The sequence below is a fragment of the Halichoerus grypus genome, chromosome 10 (genome assembly GCF_964656455.1).
Source record: "Halichoerus grypus chromosome 10, mHalGry1.hap1.1, whole genome shotgun sequence".
Classification (NCBI taxonomy): domain Eukaryota; kingdom Metazoa; phylum Chordata; class Mammalia; order Carnivora; family Phocidae; genus Halichoerus; species Halichoerus grypus.
In genome coordinates this window covers 11,294,031-11,317,440 of record NC_135721.1, presented here as the reverse complement: position 1 = coordinate 11,317,440, position 23,410 = coordinate 11,294,031, and the positions used below count along the sequence as shown (strand labels likewise).

At 42.5% G+C, this 23,410-nt stretch overlaps 1 protein-coding gene across 3 annotated transcripts in view; it reads left to right on the top strand.

Moving 5' to 3' along the window:
- The window catches only part of NBAS (NBAS subunit of NRZ tethering complex), a 317,946-nt gene that overhangs the window by 253,264 nt on the left and 41,272 nt on the right, over positions 1 to 23,410 (top strand). For all 3 annotated transcript variants that reach the window (XR_013441601.1, XM_078055983.1, XM_078055984.1), the window contains 3 exons: positions 14,161 to 14,379; positions 17,254 to 17,456; positions 19,505 to 19,594. Coding sequence is in view for 2 of the 3 variants with exons in the window: in XM_078055983.1 (XP_077912109.1) it covers positions 14,161 to 14,379; positions 17,254 to 17,456; positions 19,505 to 19,594 (512 nt within the window). In the remaining variant the exon portion in view is untranslated. The remainder of the gene's footprint in view (positions 1 to 14,160; positions 14,380 to 17,253; positions 17,457 to 19,504; positions 19,595 to 23,410) is intronic.

Below are 23,410 nucleotides of genomic sequence, written 5' to 3'. Positions count from 1 at the left end.
ATGAGCATGAGCAGGGAGAGGGGCAGAGGCAGAGGGAGAAGCAGACTCCTTGCTGAGCAGGAAGCCCGATGCGGGACTCGATCCCAGGAACCTGGGATCATGACCTGAGCCAAAGTCAGACGCTTAACCGACTGAGCCACCCGGGCTCTCTGTATGTATTTGTTTTCACAGTGCATTTTTATAAACCTCTTTTGACGAATTTCCACATACTACTTAACCTTTTTTTTTTTTTCCCACTGAATCACCTAGCAAAGTTCCTTAATCAGAGTATAACCAGTTTTTGTCCAGTATACCTGCTCTGATGAGGGATTTTTAATGCCACCTGTATGTGTAAAGACTATGAGACATTGATACCAGCTATGAGCAGATGTTAAAAATTCTCATGAGGAGAACAGAGAAAAGCAATTTTAAATCACCACTGACCCAGGGAAATCTGAGGAGTTTCATATATTAATATTGTAGCTTCTCAACATATTGAATTGAGATAAATTGATGGATCTTAGACACCATCTTAAGTTCTTTTAATGGTAGCATAGTGATGGAGAAAGAGACAGGTTTATGTAGTTAGATCTTTTGAGTTCTCATCCAGCTTGACCTTGGGAAAATTACTCTATCTTCTGAGTTTTCCTCACTGTATAATGGGGAACAATAATTACTACTATATAAATATAGATTAGTTTTAGAATTTTTTAGACACAAATAAAAAATCCAATTAAATTGGCTTAATTGACCAGAAAATTTACTGGCTAATGAACTGAAAGGTCCAGAGGTGGGGCTGACTTCAGAGTTGGTTGATCCAGCAACGTGCGGTCATCAAGGAACCAATTTCTTTCCATCTCTCTTCACTGCTGTCTTATGGTGTTAACTTCATCATAGGGTTCTTTGCTTCAGTGTGATAGCTGGAAGTAATTGGGGCTGCATTGCTTCCTAATTTACGTCAGCCAGATAGAGTGAGAAAGCTTCCCCACAGGCACCAAACAGAAATTCTAAGTTTTCTGCTAATAAGATCACCAGGTACTGATTGGCTTTGATCTGGATTTGCCCGAACTAATAAACACTGTGGTGAGAGGAGTGAGATCCCGCTGAACAATCTAGCTCTAAGTCCCAGAGCAGCACTGAGTGGGTCCTCCGCAGATGCTCAGTCAGCTCTTGGTACACGTGGTATTGAGTGGGTATAAGGGAGATGCCTGAAATATCTGGAACATGTACCATGAGTAACTATGGTGAGGATTAAATAACATAACATATATAAAGATTTCGGTGCAAGTAGATACACAAGTATTGTTCAGTTCCCCTTCTGCTTTTCTTTATTGCTCTTTCTGTTTTATTCTTACTTATAAGGTAAAAAAAAAAAAAAAAGTTTGAATTCTTTTTAGTCCAATTTCAAAGCTCTAGCGAACAGTTTTGGTTTTGAATGACCCTCTGTAGCTTTCAGTGTTGGATTAAGATCTGGATTTTCAGATTCACATTTGGTTTTGATATAGAGTGGATCTACTTAGAATGATCTTAAGTACAATTTGTATTGTGATTCCAATGCATGCATATGATAGGAAAAGATTTTTAAATGGAAAATTGAATGAGTGCTTTTAGATCTTGTTAAAACCTGGATATGCACAACAGCAATGGATAGTAGTATTCATTACTGATTGCAGTAATATTTCATCTCATTTCTAACATTCTTCATGTCTTTCTCTATTAAGATAAAGGTGACCTTCAAGCTATTGAAAAACTTAGGAATGTATTAGCTTATGTCACTGCTGAAAGTGAATAGTGAAAAAGATGGGGCCATTGGCACTTGCTAAAGAATAATAACATTTCTGTGGTTAGTCTACAAGGCAAAAGGCAGAGATAAAGTGGCCTCTGTCCTGTGCCATTCATTTTTATTGTATAAGCAATTGATGGTTACAGCAAAAAAACAAAGTTATAACATTGATTTTCTGTTAAGTATATAATTGAAGGTGACAAAACATGAATTCTTATTTTTGTGGTTGAATTCTAGTTAACAATATATTAAAGCAAAATTTCTAAGACTTCTCAGTTTTCATTTTCTGTTGTATACTACTTAAGATACTATTTTATAAAATTTTATATTTGTAATTTAAAAACAGTGCTTAAAGGAGCACCTGGGTGGTGCAGTTGGTTAAGCATCTGACTCTTGGTTTCAGCTCAGGTCGTGATCTCAGGGTCATGAGATCGAGCCCCACATTGGGCTCTGCGCTCAGCAGGGAGTCTGCTTGAGATTCTCTCTCCCTCTCCCTCTGCCCCTCCCTCCACTCTCTCTCTTTCTCTCTCTCTCTCTCTCTGAGATAAGTAAATCTTAAAAAAATAAAATAAAAACCGTGCTTAAATGCTGTCTAAGTACTGAGAATTAAACATGAATAAGATATGGGTCCTGTTCTGATGGATCTCATAATCTAGTAAGGAAAGCAGACATAAAAATAAAACATATATGCAGCATTCAGTATCCATATAGAAGTTAATGGTGTGCCACCGGTAAAAAATAAAGTGATTTTTTCTTTAATGTAAAAATTCTTTAATGAAGTCAATTAAATCTAACCTAGACAATTTGATACCTCGTTTGTGTCCTTGACGTTTGCTGGCCCCTGCAAGTCATCCTGTTATTGTTGGAGCAGCTTTGCAGGTGTTTTACAGACGGAGTTATACCCCATTAGTGAGTCCTGTAATTAAGTGTTGTGATCGGCATTCAAAACAAGCAAACCAAGAAGACTAGACGGTAGATTAACATCAGAAACTCTCAGTATGCCTCTCACCACAGTAGGGGTTGTATTGTTTCAGGAAACTTTTGTTTGTTTTTAATATATTCATATATAGATATAGATATTGAGTTTTGCTATGCAGTGTGCTTCTTACTCTGGGTCTTGGACAAAAGGGTTTGGAACCTGCTGGTTCTGCTGATAGGCACCTGGCTGCGTATATCGGGGGAAGTGCATACTCGGGCAGCTAGCCCAGGACAGCATATTGATGTCTTAGTTCTGTTATATGTATCATCTAAATTCAGAACTGCCGCCTTCTTTCATCTCCCCCTTCCCCACCCCCCACCCCCCCAACCTGTCTGGGCTCTTGCAGTGACCTCTTACTGCCCCTCAGCTACCTTCCCATTCACCGTCAGCCAGTTGATTGGGTCCTTCAGAAGCTTAAAGTCCCCAGAGCTTTCAGTCATGGGTCACACACTTCCATTGCCCTTAGAATTAACTACGGGAAGCTTTTGCGAAAGACACGTTTCTTCCCACCAATGCCACACGCAGAGTCGTAAGTCTAACGGGGGCTCAAGAATTTTCATTCTTGAAGTAATGCTCAGTTATTTCAATGCAGGTGGTCTAAAAAATCACACTTCAGATAATAGTGTGCAAGATAAAGGCAGCAGCATAGTTGAGTTCTGGTGAGATCCCTTCTCCTGGTCCACGGTTGGCACCTTCTCCCTGTGTCCTTACACAGTGAAGGGACAGGGAGCTCTCTGGAGCCTCTTGTGGAGGGCGCTTGTCCCTTTCACAAGGGCTCCACCCTCGTGACTGAAGTACTTCCCAAAGGCCCCACCTACTAATGCCATCACTTTGAGGGGGAGGGGGATAGGATTTCAGCATATGAATTTTGAGGGAACACAAACATTCAGACTGTAGCCCTTGATATCTAAGATTTTTGCATCATAATATTAAATGGGTACAAAGGATGAGGTAATTCTTTATATTTTAATTGTTGACATTAAAGTAAAACTGTTAGGTAGCTTTGTTTGTATCAGGGTAATCTACAATAATATAGCGATTTGATAACGACCACCGTCCCTTTAAAAAGTATAAGAACAAGCACATCTTTAGCAGTTAGAAAGGTTGCATCTTTCTTTCTCTCAAACGATTTGTACTCTGTTTTGTCAAAGAGAAATAAAGCTGGGCACTAGTTAAAGGCAGTAAAGACAGGTTTTATTTCGTGATAGCTGCTGCAGGTTCGTTGAGTTCAGCTTCTCTGAAACAAAAGGCAGGAGACTTTCAGGGCTCGGCTGGAAAGGCCCTGCCTGGGCGGGGGTGGGGTTGGTGCATAGGACTGGGTCATCTGTTGATTGACACCGACCTGGAAGAGAAACAAGCTTCTGGAGTCTTTATGACAGAAGATAGTGGTGCATGTTAGAGCTGGGTGCTCTACCCTCCCACAGGAATGGGGAGGAAGGGCAGTCTTCCTGAATGCTTGCATTTCAAAGAGATACTTCCAGGTGACCCTTCTGGGTGGTAGCAGATTTACATCTGGAAGAGGCAGAGAAAGGATTTAGAATGGCAAGCCCTCCAAAGTTACTGCTCTAAGAGTGGGTTCAGGGGCCTACTGGCCTATCTCTGGGTTTTGGCTAGAACAAACAGTAAATTCTACTGGAAGGAATCTTAAGAGACACTGTGGTCATCCTAGAGACATAGCCTTAAGCTGCTAGATGTCCCACTAGAGTTTGGTCATGCCCCTTAGTGAAAGAGTTCGGGAGTCAGTGAGCAAATGAGCAGAGTGGTTTTTGTGGCAGGACTTTCGTAGTTCACCTTCATGTAATTTTAGCACAGTGCAGTGTTTTTATGCTTAAAAGTCATTTCTCTGCATCAAAAATCATTATACAAGAAATTAACATTTAAAATTTTTCTTGTGACCATAAAGCTCTAATATTTAAAGAAATTATTCTGTATTGAGTTATTGTTTCAGGTGTACGTTTGATCAGAACAACATAGAAGTGTGAACTTTTGATAAATAGGGATCCTAAAATTAAAATTGTATTTAAAATATACCTCTTAATGAGATGCATAGGGCTTTAAACATTGCTTTTTAATTAGTTTACGTGCTCTTTGGTGAGTGTTACTTATTGCTGGATTGAAATTGCATTCAACATCCGTTGTTTCCATTTTACATTTTTGTAGATATGAATATTTAAAAACCCTGTTCACAGTGGTTGGGGAGGGAGTTTTGCCATAGCAGTGCCCCTCAGGTTTGTGCCCTCCCAAGTTATCAGCCAAAAAATCACATCATGATCTATTGTTAAAAATTATTTTTAATGATTTATCAACTGACAACTCAATTAGATCTTTCATAAATTTGGTTGAAAGTACAAGAACTGGAGACCTTGTGACATGCAAAAAGATATTCATTATCCAGTTGTTGTAGTCCTGTCACACACCAGTATTTTCATTTGTCCCTTGTCGTGTGTTCTGGAACTTTCTAGACTCCAGGATGATGTGGCAGAGTCAGATTCAGAAAGAATGTGATGCATGTCTTTCTTATGTAAGTGGAGCAAGGCCTATGTGAAAGGTGAGCTGAGAAAGAGAGTAGGTTTGACATCTTGACCTCCAGAATGTTCTCAAGATCAGTTTGAGGACAGATTTTGGAGAAGGTGAAGATTTAGAAATGGATTCCCTTACAACCATCTGCACGGGTGTGCCCTCCAAAAAATCTTTGCATCGTGCTCCTGGCACCCGTACCCCAGTTGGAGACCACTGACCTAAAGGCGAATGTGTTAGCACCCTGGGGACCCCAACCTCATCCCTCCTTTGCATCTCTTCCCCTGCAGGACAGTCTGCCCAAGCACACACACAGTTTCCGTTGGTGCCCCCACAGGCTTCTCCTCGCCCCCAGCACGGTGACTGTCTGGGTCTGGCCTGGGAGTGTGCCTGGCGGAGGGCGGTGTCTAGCTTTTCGTGGCAACGGGGTGGGGGGGGCACCGTGGGGCATCAGAGTCCTGGGATTGTTTGCTCTTTTTCAAAAACACTTCTTCCTCTTTTCCCCAAATACACTGTTAGCTGCTGCTCTGCACCCCCTCCCCCCACCGCCAGAGATTCTTTGAGGTAGTGAGCTGCTGGGTTTGGGGCGAGGTATTCTATCCCTCAGATGTTCTAGAGTTACAGGCCCAGAACATCCTCTTTTATAAAAGCCTTTTTAAAGTCCTCGTGCTGCTGTCTCTGCCCGAAATCCATCCCACCCGCTCCGTCCACATGAATTCTTGCTCATCCTTCAAGTCCTGGTTCAGGGATTACCTACTTTGTTAGGACTTCCTTGCCCTTCTGAGACCGTTTTTCTTGGTGCACCCACATCCTTCATTTATACTCGTTACATTTTATAAGTGCTTATTTTTGAGTGTGGCTTTCCCAGTACAATGTATGTTCTTCCCAGGTAGAGATCATGTCTTATTTTACCTTTGTATCTTCTGTGCCAAGACCAGGGCTAGCATGTGGTAAGCGGGGAAGTGTCTGTGCTTGAAAAGGAGGAGGGAGAGATGGAAGCTTCTGCTCCCTCTCCCTCTGCCCCGCCCCCTGCTTGCGAGCGTGTTCTCTCTCTCTCAAATAAATAAAATCTTAAAAAAAAAAAAAAAAATCTGCTGAGTAAAATTGATCAGCCTGAAGGAACCTGTAGATGAGGAAAGTTGTCTTGGTGAGTTTTGAATCAAGCCATGACCCGAAAAGGATAGTACTGATCCTGTCAACTTCTGCTTAAGCTCTTTCCGGTCACGCCTTCCCAGTCATGGTGGTAAAGCCCTGTCCCATCAGCCTGGCAGACAGGCCCTCCGTGTGGTCACCACTGCTGGTTCCCCCCTGTTTCCTGAAGGCCCTTCACTTGCACACTCTATTCCAGCCAAGCCAGCCGAATCGCTTCCCCACTTGCTCCTTTGACCTGGTGGCTCTTGGAATGCTTCTCCTGTCCTCCTGCCTCCTCACTGCTGAGGATTCCCCTCAGGAGTGGCCGCCGTTGGCAGATGTCTCCCGGCCTCCCAGCCGCTCACTTCCAGTTGGGACAAAGCTCCCCTTCTGAGGCCTCTACCCTGCCTCCTCCTTACCCTGTTGCTGTTTTGTAAGGATATGCTTCTTTGTCATGTCTTTTCTCTCTCTCTATTTCAGACTAGCCTTTCACATTCCCGGGGGCAGGGACCTGATTGAATTTTGTCTGTGTTGCCGGCACCCAGCCCACAGGCAAATGTACAGCGTGTATTCACTGGATGTGTATCAGATGAATACTCTCAAAGTGATCACTAGTTTAATGTCCTTGTGTCTCTTCTGCGCGGCCTCCTCTCCACAACTGGTGGTGTGCTGATGGCACGCGTCGGATTGGTTGGTTGGCACACGTACCGGTTGGTTGTGGTTGGCACGACCAGCCCGGTTGGTTGGTTGGTTGGTTTCAGGTCCTTTAAAATATCCTTTTGCAATTTTCGTCTCCAAAGACCTTCTCACAGGAACAGGACATTGCCGGGTCCGTGGTAAGTTGGAGTCTTTTGGCCCAGTCTGGACCACAGGTTTCTAGGAACACACTGAGAGCACTTTCTTCGTACTTCTAACGGTTCTCTTTCCCCTCCAATGTTGATCAGAGCTGAGTGATTTAGCAGCTATTTTCTGCTTGTCTGTGATGTGCTGGACATTGTTTAGGAGCTAGGAATACAGAGATTTAAAAAAAAAAACAAACCACAGTTTCTACCCTAAAGGATCTCCTTGACTAAACAAGGAGATGTACAAGTACCCGGGTGATTTGAATGTGATGTGATACGTTCTTTGATAAAAGTAAGCACAGAATGCTTTAGAAATGTCTGTGAGTGGTTTATGACCTGGGGAGATCATGTCAGGGATGCTTCCAGACGTGTGAGCTCTGAACTGATTCTGGAGCGACAGATGAAGGGAGGTTTGAGAAAGAATGACATTTTTTACTCAGATACCTGCAGTTTCATATTTTTCATCAAAATAAGATTCTTCGACAGTGTGTTTTTAAACGGGAACTGAATAAGGCATTTTTATATAATTGTAATCCTCAGTATACGGGTTGCCTTCGGTGGTTTCTAATTCCTGTACCTCAGATTCCATAACCAGCCTGGTACTCAAGGCCACTTACAGTTTATTCTCAATTCTCCTCTCCAACTATAGCTGTTTAATACTGTAGATCAGGGGGTCACCCAGCCTTGGCCTACAGGTCAGATTCAGCCCCCTGCCTGTTTTTGTTATAGCCCTTAGCTCTGATTGGTTTTTACACCTTTTTAAAGGATTGTAAAACCAACCAGCCAAAGACCATGTACAGAGGCCATCTGGCCTGTCAAGCCGGAGTATTTTCCACAGGGCCCTTTAGACCTCTGCGCTTTCTAACTGCAGCGCTCCCTAGTGGTTACACGTGTACCGTATACCACAGGCTTTCCCACCTCTGCAGCTCTGCTTCTGCTATTCTCCCTTTTACAATGTGCTCATTCATACATTAATTCACTTTCACATTCAACAAATTGGGCAGTTGTTATATACGAGCCACCATTCTGGGTTCGGGGTTCTGGGACTATAACAGTGACAGCACATGGAAACGTAATTATGTCAGTACAGGGTAAGGAGAGAGAGGGACACCGGTTAAGAGGGGGAGGGAGTACTAGCTCTTATAGAGTGGTCAGGGGAGGCCTCTCTTATGAGGTGGCATTTGTGCCAAGTCCTCAGGAACGACCGTGAGGATACCTGGAGAACATCTTAAGCAGAGGGACCAACGTGTGGAAAGGCACAGAGGGACTGCATGGAAGTCCGTCTGTCTAGAGTGGAGCAAGAGTGTCGGGAAAGGGAGGAAGAAGGATTAGACAGGTAGGGTGGGGAGAAGAACAAATCATAGCGGGCTTCATAGGGCACTGAAGGCTGAGTTTTACTCTTAGTGAATTGGGAAGCTGTTAAATAGATTTGAGCAGAGGAGTGACATGGTCAGATTGATGTTTTTAGAATATCACTTTGCTCCTGGGTAATGCTGGAGTATCCAGTAAGCCCCAGGATCACAGTGGCTTAACACAACGAAGGTTAATGTTCCTTCATGCTCCTAACTCAGTAAGAGACTGTAAAGGGCTCTCTACCACAAAGCCACTTAGCATCCAGGCTGATGGAAGCTCTACCGTCTCTCGTATTGGTGCCATCTGGGACCTACCCACTCCTCAGTGCCGTGGCTGGGAAAGAATGGAGACTGGATCATGATGCATGGGGGTTATATCTTGCCTTGGCTCACAAAAGAAATGTGTCTCCTCTGCTCAGATTTCCTTGGCTGGAACATGGCTCATGGTAGCCGCAGGGGATTGGCAGCTGTGGTGGGGCCCATGGAATGCTTGTGTTTGGTGAGCACTGTGCTCTCTGCTAGCAGGAGACCAGTTAGAACCGTCACAGTACAAGAGAGGCGATGTGGCTCAGAACCGAGGGGTGGCCATGAACATGGGGGAAACTGGGTAGAGTCTGGATGTATTTCAAAGGTAGACCCAGTAAGATTCGCAGCTGTCAGGGATGACTCCTCAATTTCTTCCCCTTCCCACCATCTTATTTCTTACACTAAATATGATTTCTTTGAGTCTGGCTCATGTTTTCTCTCATTTTTCCACAGGGCCTACAAAATAGATGCTGAATACATACTTTTTGAGTAGCAGAACAATTTAGGCACTTTAACATTATTTTACAAAATCTAATTTTTTTTATTAACATAAAATGTATTATTTGTTTCAGGGGTACAGGTCTATGATTCATCAGTCTTACACAATTCACAGCTCTCACCATAGCACATACCCTCCCCAATGCCCATCACCCAGCCACCCCATCCCTCCCACCCCCCACCACTCCAGCAACCCTCAGTTTGTTTCCTGAGATTAAGAGTCTCTTATGGTTTGTCTCTCTGTCTGGTTTCATCTTGTTTCATTTTTCCCTCCCTTCCCCTATGATCCTCTCTCTTGTTTCTCAGAGTCCTCATAGCAGTGAGATTAGTTGATACTTGTCTTTCTCTGATTGACTTATTTCGCTTAGCACAATACCCTCTAGTTCCATCCGTGTCATTGCAAATGGCAAGATTTCATTTTTTGATGGCTGCATAATATTCCATTGTTATATATACCACATTTTCTTTATCCATTCATCTCTTGGTGGACACCTAGGCTCTTTCCATAGTTTGGCTATTGTGGACATTGATGCTATAAACATTGGGGTGCAGGTGCCCCTTCAGATCACTACATTTGTATCTTTGGGGTAAATACCCAGTAGTGCAATTGCTGGGTCATAGGGTAGCTCTATTTTCAACTTTTTGAGGAACCTCCATACTGTTTTCCAGAGTGGCTGCACCAGCTTGCATTCCCACCAACAGTGTCGGAGGGTTCCCCTTTCTCCGCATCCTCGCCAACATCTGTTGTTTCCTGACTTGTTAATTTTAGCCATTCTGACTGGTGTGAGGTGGTATCTCATTGAGGTTTTGATTTGGATTTCCCTGATGCTGAGTGATGTTGAGCACTTTTTCATGTGTCTGTTGGCCATTTGGATGTCTTCTTTGCAGAAATGTCTGTTCATGTCTTCTGTCCATTTCTTGACTGGATTATTTGTTCTTTGGGTGTTGAGTTTGATAAGTTCTTTATAGATTTTGGATACTAGCCCTTTATCTGATATGTCATTTGCAAATATCTTCTCCCATTCTGTCAGTTGTCTTTGGTTTTGTTGACTGTTTCCTTTGCTGTGCAGAAGCTTTTTATGTTGATGAAGTCCCAGTAGTTCATTTTTGCCCTTGCTTCCTTGTCTTTGGTGATGTTTCTAGGAAGAAGTTGCTGCGGCTGAGGTTGAAAAGGTTGCTGCCTGTGTTCTCCTCAAGGATTTTGATGGATTCCTGTCTCACATTTAGGTCTTTCATCCATTTTGAGTCTATTTTTGTGTGTGGTGTAAGGAAATGGTGCAGTTTCATTCTTCTGCATGTGGCTGTCCTGTTTTCCCAAAACCATTTGTTGAAGAGACTATCTTTTTTCCATTGAACATTCCTTCCTTTGTCAAGATTAGTTGACCATAGAGTTGAGGATCCATTTCTGGGCTCTCTATTCTGTTCCATTGATCTATATGTCTGTTTTTGTGCCAGTACCATACTGTCTTGATGATGACAGCTTTGTAATAGAGCTTGAAGTCTGGAATTGTGATGCCGCCAGCTTTGGTTTAATTATTTTTTAAGTAGGCTCCATGCCCAGCATGGAGCCCAATGTGGGGCTTGAACTCATGACCCTGAGATAAAGACCTGAGTTGACATCAAGAGTTGGACCCTTAACCAGCTGAGCCACCTAGGTGCCCCGAAATTTGTATTTCCTAATCTCACCTTATAGTCTTTCAGTGACAGACCTGTTTTTATAAAGTAAAGAGTGAAAAGCTTAAGTGTCCAATGAAGCAAAATGCCCAGTCCTTATATCTTCTATCATAATATCATTCTGCCTCTTACACAGGCCCAGCTCCCTGAGGAAAATTAATTTAGGGTTGCATTTGTTTACACTCTATATTCTTAGTAACTCTTGGGTTATTTAGTTATTCTGAAAGATTATTAAACATAAGGGGTGGGGGGACCTTTTCTGACAACACTGGTGATGAGGTCCAGTAATTTAAACTCCCAGAAAATTCACTTGCCCCTAGTGGCCATTCTGTGGCCATTCCATAGCAGGTTCTAGGAAAGCACAAACATCAGTGTGAGGCCTAGACTCAGTATTGCTGGGCAGTTAGAGTTTCCATGTATATAAGCCAGTAGATGATGCACTTGTTGGAATAGAAGATCTGCTGATGGACTAGCCAGTCTGAAGAAACAGATGAGTCCAGGATGACTTGTGTGTGTCTTGGTATTAAAACGGGTAGGAATGTGCCTTGCAAAGAAGAGAGGAGAGAGCATTTTGCTGAGACAAGATACCTAGTGACCCCAGGGAATGATGACAAATTTATGTATATGGAGCTTGGAATGGGGGCTACAATTATATTTGAGACTAGAGGTTAGCTTGGAGCCAGCTTGTGAAAGTCCTGAAGTACCATACCAAGGAATTTTCCGAGCTTATGAAAAGGTTTTTCTAGAAGGGATTATGTGGCAAATTGATTAGGAAGATTAAAAAAACTAACCGGTAGAAGATGGCCTGTGTATTGTATCAGTTGGTCAAATTACAATTCAGCTTATTTTATATATTATCTCATTTAAATTCTCAGAAGGACATTGCATACTAGATGAGATTTTTCACATTTCACACAGAAGAAACAAAGGTTTGAAGCATGTTGTCAAGTTGTCTAGTCACCCAGTAGTGAACATTAAGCACAAGTTATCTGAGGTGAGCGCTCTTCCTACTTACCAGCTATTCCAGGGGTGGTTGACAATGGTACGTTAAAACTGGGACAACCAAGACCACATCTGGACCTGTCCCAGGGTATGGAGACCAGCTGTTTCTCCCAGGACGCTGCTCCCTGCACGTGTGAATTGCCCGCCCTATCCCTACTCTCTTGCCGGTCTGTGGTTGAAATTCTTCCATGGCCCTCAATAGGCTAGGAGGGAATAGACATTTGGCCAGCTGGTATACCCAAATATTCCCCAAACCTGTCTTTCTTGGGGAGACAAATATGAGTGAATAGAAAGGAAGGGTTCACTCTGCCATATTCTTATTTGTCTTTGCTTCTGTGGAGCACCCAGCCAGCATGCACCCATCATCGCTCTGTCAGAGCCTGTGAGGAGGTAGCCACGGCAAAGTGGAAGCTGTGCGATGTGCGGGGAAAGGGCAGCACCAGCTCCATAACAAGGCACCTGGATGCTGGCTTTTACTCTTGTCTCTTACTTGAGGAACCCCAGCATATCTCACAACCTCCCTGGGGCTCAGTCTTTCCATCCACATGATGGGCGAAGTAAGGAGGGCTATGAACTACGCAAGGTCTATTATCTTCTATTTCTCCACCACAGAAAAGAGTTCACAGTGTATGCAAGTGAAGAGAATAATGTAACTACTTGCCTGTCAGTTGGGGGCTTCTGATTTTGTTGTATGCCATGAGTGCTTGGAGGTAGCAATCTGGCCACAAAGCTTACTTGAAGCTGCATTTGCAAAGCACACACTTAGTTAAAATTCAGTGGAAATAGTACTTCCTAAAGTTACCTTTTACCCATATGAACATGGGATGAAGAAGATGTCAGCCATCTGCATTACACAACATGAGTTCTGTGTAGAGTGACTTGGAGGGAGCTGGTGGGAAATGGGAGGTTGGGAGGGGTTGGCCTCCGAGTACGGTCACTGATGCCATGTTTTGATGCCTGTGGTACTTTTCAGGATAACCAGAGACACACGGTAACTGATTTTAAGAAATAATAGTAAAGATAAGATTTTGCCCTAGGACTCTATCTGTTTTTATTTTATTTATTTCTTTAAATTAACACAACGCCCTTTTAAGGCTATAGTAAAAATGGCTTGAGTAGTTGACATGAGGCTAAATCTAGGATCCAAAGCAGCACAAATCAGTGGGGCCTGAAAAGGCCCAACGTGGCTGACCGACGTGTGGTGCCTCCGTCAGGATGGGTTATGGTCAGACTTCAGGCCAAGTAAGCTTAATATTTTTAATAATAGAAAAATATGATTCCTGCATGCCTAACAAAATGACTCTCACATATCAGAATTCAGTAAATATTTGGTAAGTACAGAAGTGAATATGACAGTATTATAGAAAATTTGGAAAGTTGAGAACAAAATTGCTCATAATCCCAACATGTTAATGTCAATAGTCACTAATATTTGTGTGTGTGTGTGTATTTGTGTTCAGCCATACACACAGGATTAGTTTGGATTTTAATATAAGCACAATGTAGACAGTTTTATGATTTCTGATGCCTAAAATTTAAAATTTTATGATAAGCACTTTGCAAATTGCTATACTGTTTTTATAATTTCTAATTTTAATGATGGCATAATGTTCTGTCTAGTAATTTATCATAAGTTAGTTACCATTTGTTTTATATCAGGCAATTAGATTGCTTTTGAGGTGTTATTTTATAGTCTTATTCCAGTTAAAATCTTCATGCCAATACTATTTTCTTCTTTTAAATTATTTCCTTATAGTAAATTATCAAAACTGGTAATTGTGGTTGTAGAAATGATTCCTCCTTTTTTCACTGTAATCAGGACTCTGTTTGAATGCTAGTTTCATCATATACTGCCTACTTTTGCATATTAGATTAAAAAAATCTATATTTACTAGTTTAATAGCGCATATGGTCCCTCATGTTGTTGTTTTCCTCACAGAAGAAAAGCTAATATAACAAAAGCCTATTCACTGGTTAAAGTTGTATGCCAACATTTCACTTTGGTTCTCTCTGCCTCACTAGTCCCTTGTTAAATATGCCGTCTCTGATAACGTGGGGCTGGCTTGTCTCACTGTTCAATCCCTTTTTGTGTTGAAGCTGTCTGTGGAAGCACGTAAAGAGATGACTAAGAAGGCTATTCAGACAGTCAAACATTTTACTGAGAAGCTGCGGAAAAGAAATTTGGAAGAGGACATTCAAGAAGCTAGTGACTCTAAAATGACCTATGCAGATGCCCTGAATCATCTGGAGAAATCACTTGCTCACCTGGAAACCCTCAACCACAGCTTCCTTGTTTCTCTGAAGAATAGTGAGCAGGTAATGAAGTGAAAACTTGTTCCCCATGCTCACTCACTCAGATAACATCAGTACCCGCTTTCATTTCTCCTTTCAAGCCATATTAGTGGTTTTGCTAGGGTTTTCAATCTTGCAGATGTCTTTAAAAATGGTCCTCCATCCTTTATCCTTTAGCTTCTTCATTACATCTTGATTGTGGATTTGGTTTTCAGTTCTTTGAAAGGGATTTGAGGCCACTTATCAGGATTAATCTCTGGCAGGGAGGAGGTGGGAAGGATGGGGGAAAGAACCCTGAGTTGAACTCAGGTTGGGTACCTGGGGAGGGAGCGGTCACTGAAGCTGAGAAACGATCAGGACAGTGGTTTGCAAGCCCGACAAGCTGGTAGGTGTTTTGCTGTCTCAACTGAAAAATGATAGATTTTTTTCTCCCTCATTTTCAGAAAAATTCAGAAAGAGCCATCTGTACCTCCTTCAACAGGTTTTTTTTTTTTTTTTTTTCCAGTTATATGCACTTGTCCTATTTTTTTGTATTTCATGTTTCCAATATCATTTTATTATTGATATAAATTATTTTGGCTAGTAAAATTGTTCCTACTTGGTTTCCAGTTGAGACTCTCATGGTGTCTCAGAAAATACTCTCACAAGAGTCCGGAGCCGCTGCCCATGAGGAAACCTGAGGCCCAGTGTGTGAGGACAGCTCGGGGAAACCCTCTGTAGCTTTTGTAGTTTTTCTTCTGTACCGTTCCAGCCCAGAGAGTTTTAGCTATTCTTTTCCATAACTGAGAAGTTGACAGATCAATCAGTAAATGGTTTCATGTAGGTGAAAACAATGTTTAGATGTCTAAGTAATTTTGCATTTGCCCATTTAATGTTGATGGTAAATGAAGCTCTAAGTGGCCACTAATCTCCTCTTTTATTTTTCTCACACCGTACATGTTGATTGAATTGTATTCTTGGCTTGTGGAGAGCTCTTCTTGATAGAAAGGTGGGTCGGTGGAGAGCAGTTCAGATAATGAACAAATGGAAGACTTCAAAATTTGTATGAGACACATAAATGCAAAGCGCTCATGGAAAATATGGGAAGAATTCAAAAGTTTGTAGCAGTTTTGTTTCATTTTGTATTTTTCAGTGCTATTAGCCTGTCTAATGAATCACATTAAATGATGTACAAGCAATAGAGAAGGCTTTGCAGGGAACAAATTGGCTTTACCAGTCTGGATTTTATCCTACTGACATGTACAGTGCTATAATCCATAATTATGAGAACTAGGGTAAAATTTGAATTCTTCAAGTAAAAGTGATTATACTTATTAGTATAAAAATTAAATACTTGTCTTATTTTTTTAATTAAATATACGGTGCTCAAATCTGGAGAATTGTCATCCCTCTCCTTGGAACAAGTATTGTCTTTGAGTGACTAGAACAATGTATATGAGGTCGGGGGGATGATTAACAGAAACAGCCGTTTGTTCGCGCTCGGCTGTGATTTAAAGGTACAGTGGCTGCTTGCAAATGCCGTTCAGTCAGACCATGGATGGTCCATAATAGCAGACACTTCTGGTCCCTAAAGTGGACCTTATTTGATTTTATTCAGGTGCTTTTCATAGCAAACACTGGAAATCACTTTCAGCTTCATACATTTGTCCCTTTTAAGTTCAGACCTTAATTTTAACCTCTTCAGTTGTACACCCAGTGCAAGAAGATCCCCTGTACCCTAGGTGAGTGCAGTCTAAACGAGAGGCCTTTATCCTGTGGTGCCTCGGTTCCCTCTTGCTCAGGACGCATACGAGTAGCTGCCCTGTTGCACTCACGGGCATTTTCTGTTACTAGAAGTTTCACAGCGGGGAGAAGAGTAAAATGAAATGTCGTGTGCTAAACTCCCAGGGCAGTCATTCACCAGTGATCAGAATATGACCTCTCTTACTTCATGCATAATCCCACCTACCCTCACCCTGCTCCTGTGGATTATTTTAAAGAAAATCCCGGTCATTGGTTTACTTTATCTGTAAATACTTGCACATCTGTTTCTAAAGGATACATGTAAACACACCACTAGAACATGATCACGATAAAAAAAATTAATAGCAGTTCTTTAATATCATCAACTATCCAGCTAAAGTTTGGATTTTACATGGTGGTTCTGAAAGACAAGAGAGCGTATTCAAGATTACTTGAGAAGCTATACAGAACCTGGAAAGCATTCTTTACCCTAAGTGACCGTGTTTGGTATGATGAAAAACAGTAGCTTGTGGCCTGTTTCATACATTATTTGTTGTCACGTTGGTTTTTACAGACGTTATCAGAGGGGCAGGCTGTGTGGCATGGGGGCCGGGAAATGTAGTCTTTTGGATTCTGATCCTCATTTCCCGAATTGCTAGCCATGTGACTTTGGGCATGTTACTTTACATTTTCGGTTTTCAATTTACTTTTTGGCAAAATGGAGCTAATGAAAACTCTTTGCAGGATTTTTAGAAGCATTAAATCAGGTGACACACGTGTACTACCTGGGTTTGTGCAGCTGGTGGTTGTAGATCTGAGCTGTCACGTGGTTGTGGCCCAGTCACAATAATAAACTTACACTCATGAGCTTTACTTTGGGCCTGACGTTGTGCTACGGGCCTTTTATATTCTCTCATTTAATGTTCACGACACGCCCTGTTCGCAAGAATCTCTGTCCTCCTCCTCATTTTGCAGCCACTGAAGGCCCACAGACTACTACATGGTAAAGCAAGGATCTGTCCCCAAGCCTGGTGCCCCTGGAGCCCACGCTCTTACTGACCACTGCCTGTTCTTCAGTGTGGGGTTTGAGAATCTTCTAAATATGCTTCACTGCGTACATGTGGACACACTGAGTTCCTGTTTGATACTCCGGTGTTGCATGCCATATCTTTGCAGGAAACACTGCGGAAGTACGGTGACCTCTATGATCTGTCCCGATCCGAGAAAGGGAAACTTCATGACCAAGCTGTGGCCATGTGTCTGGACGGTCTGCCTCTAAGAATGATTCAGCAGCTGCTGCAGGTGGCCGTGGGCCCTCTCGACATCTCGCCCAAGGATGTGGTGCAGGATGCAGTAAGGAAGATCCTTTCTGCATTGAGGTAGGCTAGAGAAGAGTCGTCGGAAACCTGAGGTGATAGTTGCCAGTAGTAGTGCTCATTTCGCAGTAACGAAGAAAAAATACCACGTATGTAGAAGCATTTTATGAACGACGAAGTACTTTATAAAAGCGAGACATGTTCATGAGATTTCTCAGAGTCTTGTGTCTTAAGAGATCTTGAGAATGGAGAACCATGAAAATGCTTCCCCACTGGTGTTGTGTGTAATGTGTCCTCAAACTAACTTTCAGGTAGACCCTCTTCTCCCCCAGCCCCCAAATAATTCTTGAAATAGGGTAAGGCCAAAATGGCCTGTGTGGGGGGTAGCTGAGTGTCAGGTTGTCTTGGGACCCAGGTGGATGTGCAGCTCTTGGCTTTTCTACTTCCCCTTCTTTGTAGAGGCTGCCAAATGGGTCCCAGAAGCTCCTGTTGAAGTACACAAGGCAAGGTTAATCATATACTGAAGGTTTAGACATCTGTTAAGTGTCTTAGAGTTTTATTTACCTGCAGTTAATGGCATGAAACCAACAACTGAGAAGTTCGAGCTCTCTGTCAGTGTGCCCATGTCTTCGTGGGAATGCATCCAGGAGGGTTAGGGAAGGGGGGGGAAAGTTAAGCTCAGAAAAGAATAAGGCATGAAGTGCTTTCTGTGAATAATGCAATTAGGCTGAAAGATTTGGTTGTGTTTAATGTATTCTCTTTTTAAGCCTTCTTTGTAATTCTGCATTGCTCTTGAGGAACTTTTTGATTAAATGCATGTCAGTTTTCCACAGCTGAACTGAAATCAAGTGAGCCTTTATCAGTTTAATTACCCCAGCCTCCTACAGTTTTCACCTTAATGATCTGCGGTATCTGGTAATTTGAGAGAGAGAGAGAGAGAGAGAGAGAGAAATAAAATATAACATTTTTTAAAGAAATAACAAATGTCAAATTAATAAAACTTTGTTCTGTTATTAGCTTATTATGTTTTGGTGGTGGCTGTAAGAGCCACCCGCTCTCCTCTCTCAGATGATGACAGACACTTGTTGGTCATATTTTGCACCTTTTGATCCATAGCTATCTTCTTATTTTTTCTGAAATTGAGATTTAGATGAGCCTCACGAAAACATTTTGAAAGCTTAGTGCTTTGACAAATTTAGTTTATTTCCTAAAAATTACCCATTGTCATGAATAATTAAAATAAAATATGATGTGAAATTTTACAGTTATAGAATTCTGACATAAATTATACTTCTCTCTCTTTCCCTGCACCCAGTTCCACTTGTAAAGACGGTTCTTCTCTATTATAAATGTTACGCTTAGCACAGAGAAGACGTTCAGTAAATGTGAACTAAATCTTTCTGCAGTGGGAGGAAAGGGAACTTCAGGAGTTCAGCTACCTCCTTTTCAAAGGAAAAGAAATTGCCATTGACAGCATCCATAACATTTACCTTTTAGAAAGTTAGTACAATTCAGTAGATATAAAATAACAAAGACATGTAAAGAACTGAATCCAGCAGTTGATTTAAATCCTATCACTTAAATTATTCAGAAAACTCACCTAAAACTTTTCTTCTATTGCTTTTTCAAAATTCAGTGGAGTCTTAGACATACACAGTTATAAAATGGGCATAATAATAGTACCTATCTCGTAGACTGCTGGGAACTAAATGGTAGAAAATATGTAAAGCACTTGTACCTGGTAAGTACCACATAAATAATTCGTTTGTTTTTTTTTTAAGTCCATCCGGAGATCTTAGATGATGATATATATAATGCTTAAAATAGCTCATATATTTAACGTCCATTGAATGTTTTTTAAATGACAGAATGCAAGTGGATTTTATTTTCTTCATACGAAAAGAAGCATATATTAGACTGTGAGCTCCTTAAGGGCAGAAAATGTTTCATTTCCATATCTTTAGGACTCGCAGACTGCATATACCCCGCATGTCTATGAGCTGGCAGCATCCTCTGCCAGAATCCAGCTGGGTGCATCTGAGTGTGAATGCCACACTGCTTTCTGAGGTCGAGCCCTCTTCTGAATCGGTTCTGTCTCTCTCCCTTCACAGTGGGGGCAGTGCTGACCTCGGTGGGTCGGGGGACCCCCTCCAGGTCCTGGAAGGTGTTGTTGCAGCTGTCCATGCCAGCGTGGACAAGGGGTAAGCCTGGCACCGTGCGTGCATCTCACCTCATGGCACTTGTCAGAATCGCAGGATTACTTTTAACATCACTGTTTATGTAACTGCCCAGACCAGCCTCCTTTTCTAGGCGGTTTTGAAGGAAGAGCTGAGGACTTTCCGCATAACTAAGGAGGCTCTGCATCTGGAGTCATGGTTTCTCCAGCTATCCTCTTACCCTGTCAGCTCTAGCAGGACACCCCACTGCTCCCCAGAGCCTTGTTTGCCTGGGAGATCATGGTCTCCTCTCTTCTCGTTCCACATGAGGCCGGGAGGGGGAAGGGATTCACATCTCCAGGAGGTTAGCTGGACTGATTACGGAAGGAAACTTTCTAGAGTATATGTATTGTTTTTTTTTTTTTTTTTTGAAAGCTTTATATATGTTAGGTCTGCCTTGCCTGAGGGCCATGAGCATACAGGCTTTATACAGAGTACATGAGGATACAGAAAGCTGTGTGTCTCTAATGCCATTTTTTTAAAATTTAAGTTCAATGAACATATGATGTATTATTTGTTTCAGGGGTACAGGTCTGTGATTCATCAGTCTTACACAATTCACAGCGCTCACCATAGCAGATACCCTCCCCAATGCCCATCACCCAGCCACCCCATCCCTCCCACCCCCCTCCCCTCCAGCAACCCTCGGTTTGTTTCCTGAGATTAAGAGTATCTTATGGTTTGTCTCCCTCTCTGGTTTCGTCTTGTTTCATTTGTCTTCCCCTGTGATCCTCTGTCTTGTTTCTTAAATTCTGCACATCAGTGAGATCACATGATAATTGTCTTTCTCTGACTGACTTATTTCGCTTAGCATAATACCCTTGGTTCCTTCCACGTCGTTGCAAATGGCAAAATTTCATTTTTTGATGGCTGCATAATATTCCATTGTATATATACCACATCTTCTTCATCCATTCATCTGTCAGTAGACATCTGGGTTCTTTCCATAGTTTGGCTCTTGTGGTCTAATGCCATTTTTAGAAAGAATTTTTCATTCAGGTACAGTCGTAGTGATAGGAAGAACAGCAACAACGAGTTGGTGGTTATGTATTTGCCAGAGTTTATAGACATCTTTCATATATCTTATAGCCATGTCATCCCTATAAGGCCTCGCCCCAGTTTTCTTATTTTATTTTTTTTAAATAATCTCTACACCCAGTGTAGGATTTGAATTCATGAGCCCGAGATCAAGAGTCACCTGCTATACCAATTGAGCCAGCCAGGTGCCCCTGTTTTCTTTTTTTTAATGGGAAATATATAATAATAATGAAGAAATATTTGTGAAAGCTCCTCATAGTTCATTCAGTAATATAATTATTTTCATTTGCATATTACCTTCTAGTTATTGTGCAGGTACACATATATTTTTATATAGCTTCAATCAAAATGTGTAAACACTTCATATTCTTCTTTTATTTACTTGCTACTGTAACTCTTCTCATTTGTCTTTTTAGATTTCCTTATGATTATTTCTGATGGTTGCATGTGTTGTTGCCATTTTCGAGGAGGCCTTGCCCTGAGTCACAGGTCGGGGAAACGGAGCCAGGGTCCCAGCCGGGCTCTGAGTCCTAACTCAGCGCTCAGATGCCTGTATGGCACGGTCCAGGTTTTGCTTTGTGCCCGAGGCTTGAGTGGAGGAAAATAGGAGAAGCCATCTAGGTGACTCTGGGAAAGCATTGCAGTCAGGGCCCTCTACTTACTCAGCCTTCCGCTTTGCACCGTTTTTCTAAGCCCCTTTGCTTTGGGGTCTCGAAGTATAACGAAGCTATTTTACGCCTTATTCAAAAGCGAAATGAAATGATCTCCACGTTCACTGTGTGTCATGCCCCGTGCTGAGTGAGGAGGAGTTAGATACGGGGAAGAAATCGCCTCGCACCTGAGAAGCTCAGAGTCTTGCAGGCGAGACAAGCCTTCCCGTAGCTCTAGCTGCCATACTGCCGAGGGGTAAGTGCTGTGCAGAAAGCAGGGTGGACGGAGCGGTTTATTCCGTCTGGGGAAGTCAGGGCGGGGTACGCAAGGGACGTCGTTGGTCCCGGTCCATGAAAAGGGAGTCTGTGAGGAGGAGGAGGTGGGGAATGGTACCCCAGGCCGACGAGGCCCCCTGAGCCACTGCAGAGGCAGCAGGTAGCAAAGCCAGGCAGGTGCTGCGCGGGGAACCCTCCGCCGCCTTCCAGAGGTGCGTCCAGCAGCTGCCATTCGGGTCAGAGCCCGTCCGCCGGCCCCCTGCCTGCCCCTCCCCGGTGAGCTGCTGTCAGAGCACGCTGCTTTCAGCTGATGCCGACCTGCGCCCGGCCTCACAGGATGACACGATCTGAGCAGGCACTAAGTCCCTTCCAGGGGAGACATCTCAAAAAGATTAGAAGGCAGGATTCTTCTGAGTGACTTTCCAGCCAGAAACAGGTGAATCCAACTTGGGTTTCTTGCATACAGACTTATTTTTTTTTTTTAAGCTTTGATTTCCAAAGAGGAAGACACTGGGGAATGAAGACACAGAGCAAGATCTTACTTTTTATTCCAGAGGAACAGCATAACAAAGTCTTCTTAACAGAAAAACTTCAGTGAACTTTTTTTTTTTTTTGGCTTAAAAAAAAAAGGAAGACGAAGTCATAACTTTCATTTCTGGCAACGACTTTTTGAATCCACGCAGTTAAAGCCTAAATCCTTGGCTTCGATTTCTTTTCCCAAAACTGTACCTGGCAGATCACATGGGGGAGCCACTCCCAGGGGTGTCTTTGGAGTGACATGGGGATTCAGACCCTTTGAAAGTAACCCTCTCGGTCACTCACTCCATGGCCTGATATGGCCGCCTCACCTCCAGGAGGCCACGCCAGGCCTGTGTGTCACCCTCACCCTTAGGGCCATACCCAGCCTCCCTCAGTCCTCGCCCCGAAACGCGTCAACATGCACTGCCCTCCATGGTATCTGTTTGCAGAGTAAATCCCCTCTCTTCGTGCACACACATTCCTGTGCTCTGAGGTCAGGCCCCCACCAACCCAGAGTGTTCCTGGCAGGTAGACTGCACGGAAAAGTCAGAATTTGGGTGCGTGTATTCATGGCTACCACCAAGTGTGTGGTTTTGTTCCTAATTTTTAGACAATTTATGCCGTCATCAGCATGTCCTCCTTTGACTTTGTATATTGGTACAAGTCTGATTCGCCTGTGAACTGCAGCTTCTGCTTCATTCACAAAGCCCCCTGTGCCTCCTTGTCCACCTGTGCTAATAAGTGCCACCCAGACAGGCTTCCTTTCTAGCTTAACCACATTCTTGCCCCCAGACATCAGAGCTAAGTATTGTAAGGATTTGAAATAGTGTCAAAAATCTTTTATAGCATCAACGATTAAAGATGAGATTAAGGTAATAAATTATTGAGAGGCTCGGGTACATAAATTGAATTTTATAAGTGTGCTTTCTCCCATGATTTATGTATGTCTGTAACATATTTTGAGAATATAACCTAAATTTCCTGTTTGGGTTAAGAATTAGTTGATTAGATTGCTTAAGAAAAATGGGTTTAAAAACATTCACTAGCTAAGATAATTTTCTAAAATAATATATTTGTTAAACCTAGAACTAAGAAAAGATCATCAAGCATTTAAAAACAAAAAAGTAATGAACATCAATGACTCAGGGCTGAGATCTTGGAAGTGGCTGTTCAGCAACCCACTTAGTCCTCACAACAACCCCCTTATGGTGTTGTTGTTGCCTCCATTTCAGATTAGAAAATGATGCTCAGACAGGTTTGGTAGTGTGTCCGGGCTCACCCAGGTAAGGACATGCTCTGAATTTTCTCTCACCAGATC